Source organism: Glycine soja, chromosome 13 (assembly GCF_004193775.1).
Source record: "Glycine soja cultivar W05 chromosome 13, ASM419377v2, whole genome shotgun sequence".
Lineage (NCBI taxonomy): Eukaryota > Viridiplantae > Streptophyta > Magnoliopsida > Fabales > Fabaceae > Glycine > Glycine soja.
In genome coordinates this window covers 24,642,350-24,649,875 of record NC_041014.1, presented here as the reverse complement: position 1 = coordinate 24,649,875, position 7,526 = coordinate 24,642,350, and the positions used below count along the sequence as shown (strand labels likewise).

The 7,526-nt window shown below is 35.9% G+C and overlaps 1 protein-coding gene across 1 annotated transcript; it reads left to right on the top strand.

Moving 5' to 3' along the window:
- Window positions 1-3,121: 3,121 nt before the first annotated feature.
- On the top strand, window positions 3,122-6,116 carry LOC114382738 (probable pectate lyase 4). The gene is made up of 5 exons (XM_028342326.1): window positions 3,122-3,493; window positions 3,672-4,023; window positions 4,107-4,317; window positions 4,394-4,462; window positions 5,660-6,116. Exons 1-5 carry the CDS (start codon window positions 3,256-3,258, stop codon window positions 5,888-5,890), a joined length of 1,101 nt encoding a protein of 366 aa, XP_028198127.1. The 5' UTR covers window positions 3,122-3,255; the 3' UTR covers window positions 5,891-6,116.
- Window positions 6,117-7,526: the final 1,410 nt, after the last annotated feature.

Genomic DNA, 7,526 nt, shown 5'->3' with positions numbered 1-7,526 from the left:
TTTTCTTATAACGGAGACAAGAGGAAGTAATGAGTACCTTATGATATTCTGAATGCCCATCTTGGACATGAAGAAGTGAAATGAGGGCAATGCCAAAGATTTAGACATAAATCAGCCAACTGGTGATGAATGCGTACATGAATGGGCTTAAGTTAAGGTGCCTCACAATGAGACTCACATTTATATTTTGTCCGAAAATATGACAGTTGGGTTCTATGTGTTTATGAAAAATGGGATTTGTAGCACTGTATATGGCTATCTAGCTATCACAATATACAGTGGCTGGCTTGGTTGGAGTACCAAAGTTAGAGAGCAAGAAATTGAGGCAAGTTAGCTCACTTGCTACTGCAGCAAGTGATCTATATTCTGCCTCTGCCAATGATCTACTAACAATAGATTGTTTCTTTGACTTCCAAGATATGGGAGATTTCCCAATGAAAATATAATAACCAGAGGTTGATCTTCGAGTATGAGACTTAGCCCAATCTGCATCGGTATATGCCTGCATATAAATATATTGGATGTAGCTGAAAAATGCAGTCCTTGCCTCAGGGAGCCTGCAAGTTACTTGAGAAGGTGATGTACTGCATTGAGGTTTAGACAAATTGACTTGATTTGTACGCAGCAAATGAGCAAATGAAATATCAGGCCTTAATATTGTCAAGTACAGAAAAAGACCAATCACCAACAGATATTTAGTTTTGAATTGGGTTACATAGGGAGTTGAACTTGCTTGCAACTTAGGAAACCAGTATCCTCTAGAAGGGAGAGCAAATATTTGCACTGTGACAGATAAATGCCTTGACTAGACCAAGCAATCTCAATTCCTAGCATTTCTCTTCCTAAGAAATATTGTAGTTTGCCATGATTTTTCACCATAAAATGTGATTGCAAGCAAGCTTTAGTTTTCTGAATAAGCAAGCATTATTTCGTTGTCAACATAAACAAGGTAACAAATGAAGCACCACAACCTTTAATGAGTAAAGACTAAAGAGCAATCACTCTTGGATTTGTTTGAATCCATGCTGTAATAAGGTAGAGGCAAACTTGGAGAACCATTGCTTCAGTGCCTATCTTAATCCATAAAAATGGAGTTATGAAGTTAATAGACCAATTTCTGCCCTATAGGTGGGTGCTCCCCCTTAGTTGGATCTCCAAGTGACAAGTCCATGTAAATCTCTTCAAATAGATCTCCGATTAAAATTGCATTATTGATGTCAAGCTGAGGAAGGAACTATCCTTTAATGTCTGTTGGTGATAGTAAAATCTTGCGGTTATTAATTTTGCAACTGGTGAGAATTTTTCAACAAAAATCAAGTTCAGTTTGTTTAATGAAACCTTTTGTGACTAGGCACCATTATACCTTTCCAATGTCCCATCTCATTTGTATTTAATTTTGTAGATCCATCAAACCCTATTGTGTGTTTATTGGGTGGTAGAGGCACAAAAACTTCAAGTCTAATTAGCTTACATTGCTTGAGGTTCTTCTGCCATAGCAGCTTGGGCCATGGTGGTAAAACTGTGGCTCAAATTCAGAGAAGACATGAAAAATATATGACTGATATGATGGTGATATCTTAATATAAGTAAGGTGCTTGGAAATGGGGTAAAGGCAAGAAAAGGTCTGATAACATTGAAAATCTTTATTTAGGTAAGATGGAGGTTTGTGAGATCTACTTTTCTGGCTGGAGCAGGTTGAGGTGTTTTGGGATAACAAGTTGTGGAGTTCAGTGGTTCGTTGGGAGAAAACTAATGAAATGGAAATTTTGATTCATGAAAAACATTTCTTTGGATGAGAAACACCTTATTTATTAGATTATAAAGCTTGCATCCTTTAGGATAACCAACAAACACATCTGAGAGTGGCCCTTGCTTTAAGCTTGTGATGATGGGAGCAATGTGGAGAGATAGCCAAGATAACCAAAGACAGCAGTATGGTCAAGTACCTTGTTGGATAGAAGCTTATACGGTGAGCATTTCTTTTATATAAGTGAAGGAATCCTATTAATCGGAAATGTAGCAATTGATAGACAATCTCCCCAACATGAGATAGGGATCTTGAATTATTAGGTGTTGATGTTTGCTTTCAACTTCAGAATTCTATGAGAATTGATGGGAGGTGCCTTTGGTAAGTAAACAATCTGTTAATGCCAGCTCCTTAGCATTATTAGATTTAAGTATTTTGATAACTACAATTTGCATCTCAACGTATGTAAAGAATTTGATGATGGTCAAATCCCCTGACTTAGGTTGCATTTAAAAAATGCAAGTATATCTACTAGAGTTATCCACCAATGTGAGGAAAAATCTCTGTTGGCCCCTACATCTCAGCATGAATCAAGTCAAATGCAGCAAAAGAAAATAGATTGTTAGACAAAAAAAGAAAGTTTGTTTTTATTATTCAAGATATCAAGTTATTTACAAGATAAATGTCCAAGTCTATAGTGCCAAGACATTGAGAAACTGAATTACAATGAAACATTATATTGAAAACAGAATAGTAACTGTAATAAGTATTTCTAGAGGACTGGAGGATGTATAAGCCATCTTGGAGTTCACCCTTAGAAATCATCTTCAAATATTTGGTGTCCTGAATGTACAAGGAATCAAAAGAAAATGAACAATGTAAGCATGGAATTTTTATCAATTCTATGGCCTAGTATGCCAGAAGATATCTATACTAGATTTTTTTATTTAGAAAAGGTAAAACATAAGAACATTAGCATTAAAATGAAGGCATAAAATGAAACAAGTTTACCATATTCTATTATTTCTAATAGTTTTTAAGAGAATCCGATCAATAAAATGTAATAACATCATATTATTTTTCCTTCTCATTTCCATATTTTTGCCATCTCACTTGATGGTTTACATTTATTTCACACATTTTTCTCAATTCCTCCCTCATTTTGTCATTATATTTATCAAATTGATTATATTCTGTGTTCTTTCTTCTCATTTCCTTTCAAATGTATATACTCTGAATTAGAATTAGAATAATCTAAAGTTCCAAACATTATACCCTGCTTGCTTGTGCTTGTGCTTGGGCTTGGGCTAAAGTAACGCCCATGCCTTTTGTTGTTGTAAGAGTTAACTAATGTGGGTAGTGTCGGTTACAGTAACGGAGAAAGAAAAGAATCGTTACCAATACCAAACTTGGTAGCATTAGTCAGTTTTCACAGTTTTCAGTTTTGTCCCTTTCAATTATCCAACAGAACTGAAGATATCGTAGCTGGAAACGTCTAGCACCCACAAATGGGTAACTCCCATGGACACCGGCATCGCAAACACGGTAACTCCGTTCCTCCCAACACGGTTCCTCCTCCCTATAAATACAATCCTCACCCAACCACCTCCAATTCCACCATGCTTTCTCTTCCTTACACCCACGTCGACACCACCCTCCGCTCCCTCGCCGCCCAAGCCGAGGGCTTCGGTCGCTTCGCTATCGGCGGCCTCCACGGTCCCCTTCACCCCGTCACATCTCTCGCAGGTTCATTAATTTTTCACCTCTTCCCCCAATCCCCTCTTAATTCATGTTGAAGATCCCACATCGGCCAATAGTACGATCAAAATAAAGCATATAAGTAGAGGACAATCCTCGTCTTCCAAGCTAGATTTGTAGGGTTGATTTGTAGTTCATTGGTTAGAGCTACCTTTAATGATTGCAGATGATGGACCGGGGTCACTGCGTGACGCGTGTCGCAGAAAAGAACCTTTGTGGATTGTGTTCGAAGTTTCCGGCACCATTCAACTCTCCTCGTACTTGAACGTGTCGTCTCACAAGACCATCGATGGTCGTGGCCAGAGGATCAAACTCAGCGGAAAAGGCTTGCGGCTGAAGGAATGCGAGCACGTGATAATTTGCAATCTGGAGTTCGAAGGAGGCAGAGGGCATGATGTTGATGCCATTCAGATCAAACCTAATTCCAAGCACATATGGATCGATCGTTGCACGCTCAGTGATTTTGATGATGGGCTCATAGATATCACCCGAGAAAGCACAGACATTACTATTTCAAGGTTAGCATCAATAATTAAACACTTGTTTTCTTATGTATATGTTCTTCGTATTTGAACAAGTGTTGTTGTTATGTTGTGTTCAGGTGCCACTTCTCTCAGCATGACAAAGCCATGCTCATTGGGGCTGATCCCACGCATGTTGGAGATAGGTGCATGAGGGTGACCATACACCATTGTTTTTTCAATGGGACTCGACAGAGGCAACCTCGTGTTAGGTTTGCAAAAGTGCATCTGTACAATAACTATATCAGAAACTGGGGCATATATGCTGTTTGTGCTAGTGTGGAATCCCAGGTGATTTGAATTTGGAATTGCACATTTCAAAACAAGTTTAATTTGAATGATGCACCAAGTTAATGTTTTTTGCCAGATATTCTCGCAACATAATATCTATGAAGCAGGACAGAAGAAAGTGGCATTTAAGTACCTTACTGAGAAGGTTTGTCTAGTTCTTTTGTTTAGCGCCAAGTAAAGTTTTAGCTTGAATTGGAAACCGCATATTATCAGCAATGTTTCAATTGATCTTGCAAAAATGAAGTATGAATATGTGGCTCGGGATATTGATTACTTCGATTTTATATTGGCTTCTATCTGATAATTTTACAGTTTGTTTAGCTGGCTTGATGTGCTAATATTTTTTCTCTGACACGCAACAGATGGGTAGTAGTACATCAATTATGCTAGTTGTTTGTTCGTCTTACACTAAATTGCATTATTTTTTTTCTTTTCTAGATTGTCTCTGACACATAATTTAGATGTTATTACTGTTATCTATGCCACAATCTCTTCATTACCTGCTTTTAGATATGCCTGTGAAAGTATTGCATATAGCAAAGGTGAATGTTATTTAAGGCCCCCTGGTTCGTTAGATTCAAAATCATTTTTATGGCTATTTCATAGACAATCCCATCATTGAGTTCCTAACCTTATCAAATTTCGGAATTCCTTGGCCTTGCACCTGTACATTTTACACTTTCAACTCTGGTTCATCTACATGGGGCATTGTTCACCAGCATTGTAACAGTTGTAAGTTGTAATAGCAGTTCTGTTCTGGGATGACTTCAGCTAATAGCTTGCTTGGTTCAGTGTTTTAGAAAGAGGGTTCATGTCCACTTAGAAGCAACATAGTTTAGTTTCTGCATCTTTTCAGATTTTTGGATATGCTCGTTTGAGATGTGCAAACAAACGCACATTAAGCTGAGCTTGTTTCTAATTACCAACATTCATAGGCAGAGAGAGTTGAAAATTTAGTTTAAGGTTAACAGATTTTTGTCATATCAGAAATAGAAGGAAAAAAAAAATTAATTAGTTCAAAGAAAGATTTTAATATTTATATCTGTAATCCGTATTCTATTGTTGAGGATAATGCTGGTATTTCTTTGCCTTTCACTTAGTTAATCATCTGAGAATAGAAAATTTTCATGCTTGTTTGTATTGGATTCTCTTGACCCCAAAAAGAAGAAAAAAATATCAAAGTCATAGCATCAAATTGACACATGATTCAGAAGGCATGCTCTCTACAACCTTTTATGCTAAATGGCATTGATTATTTATGATGTCTAATGAAATTTATAAAAAATTATTTCTGGTGGTTCTTTATTTGGATAATAATACTGAATTGGTGACATCCCCGCAGGCAGCAGACAAGGAAGTGGGAGCAACTGGTACCATAAGGTCTGAAGGAGACATATTCTTAAATGGTGCTCAAAAAGGGTTAATGACTGAGGATGTTGGGTGCAACATGTTTCACCCCAGTGAACACTATCCCTCTTGGACAGTGGAAGCCCCTACAGACGATCTGAAACAGATTCTTCATCACTGCACTGGATGGCAATCTCTTGCTAAGCCAGCAGATCAAACACTATGAGCACAATAGAAGCTTAAGCTGTTGCATAAATGCAGGGGTAACAGAACTAACATCATTGATCTCCTGCCCCCCCAAAGTCTATTCTAGCAAGTTACTTTCCTGTGTATATAAAATATAGATTAGTAGCGGATTATTAAATATTAATAAGTACTACACGTTTGTTAAACTATTATGGCTATTGACAAGAGAGTAAATTACAAATTAACCCATCCCCTATGTTTTTCTACAAGAGAATGCGCACACTAAACTTGTTTCAAAATTACATAGTCCATAAATAAAACGTTTTTGTCCGTGTTCCCTCTCAACGTTAGAATAGGCAAAAAGAAATGTTCGAAAATTAAAATTTGTCCTTTTAAATAAATGAGATAAGAAAGGCTCTTTTCAATACAAAAAAATAAAAGAAAAGAAAAGTTTCTTGTATAAGCAATCGTCCTACACATGTACAAACCATTCAAAGAAATGAGATAAGCGATCACCGATATCGTTTTTGTGTGTGTAAAATGCTTAAAACAAGGTTTAAACTTGGAATTTTGTACTTTTGTAAAATTTATTACTATTTAATAATTAGTAATTTGTAAAACAACATAAAGTTAACATTATGTTGTTTTGTTACAGATCAAAACAACATAAAGTTAAGCATGTCATGAAATCAAATGATGTCTAAAAACTAAATCATTTACCTAAAGATAAGCATTTCATCAAATCCCACTACAAGATGTATGTAACGCCCTAATTTCTCTAATTTTTAAGACTCTGATTATACTTAAATTAATTCATTTATTTATTTTATAAAGTGTGTTAATTTATTTAATTTTCACTAACATGTAAAACTAAAAAAATATTAACTAAAATTTTAGTGATTTTTTTTAAACTTTCCATTGGTTGTTTTCGGAAGTTAATACAGTGAAATAAGTAAAATGACTCTTCATATTTTCAAAAAGAACACATAGCATTGTTTTTCAAATAATAGAAGCGAAATAAAAGAAATAACATATGTCTAAATTACAAAATATATACATATGCATAAGTTTTTCCTCAAATAAAGTAATATGTACGACCTCATGGTATAACACTAGATGAGAACAAAGTAGATGATTCAATATACACATCGATCAAATACATATAAAAGAAAAGGTCCAAGACTCAGAGTAATTATCTCTAACACCTAATCTAGTGTGGAAACTATACAAAAGCATAAGTCAATAGGCATTTGCGCATAATAGAAATAGCCAAGGAAGTGATCCATGCATTTGGCCACGTTGGGTATTCACTGGTTCCAAGTGCACTCATCTTTGAGATGGAGCGTCAACTCCTCGCCTGCCATTTGATCCTAAATAAAAACATAAGGGGTGAGTCTTCCTGTTTCGTCAACTAGACAAAAAAAGACTTAAACAAGATACATATGCAATATGTCAACCACGACGATTTGGTTATTTACCGTATCTCACTCGCATCATAAAGCATTTCTTTATCTATCTAAACATATATTTCTTATTGGTCAATCGCCATTGGAACTCCTAGAATTGAGTGATCTTACACAATTTGGTTTTGGATGATTGTTAGGAGTATACCTTTCACCATGGTATAATGATAGACTCTCACCAACTAAAATTGTTTGTGGTCAATCAGGGTTGTC

What these genes read in the sequence shown, in the direction of transcription:
- LOC114382738 (XM_028342326.1), top strand. Translation starts at nt 3,256, where the DNA reads ATGGGTAACTCCCATGGACACCGGCATCGCAAACACGGTAACTCCGTT. An exon ending in CCCCGTCACATCTCTCGCAG is followed by an intron (nt 3,494 to 3,671) that starts GTTCATTAATTT and finishes TAATGATTGCAG; the next exon opens with ATGATGGACCGGGGTCACTG. An exon ending in GTGCTAGTGTGGAATCCCAG is followed by an intron (nt 4,318 to 4,393) that starts GTGATTTGAATT and finishes GTTTTTTGCCAG; the next exon opens with ATATTCTCGCAACATAATAT.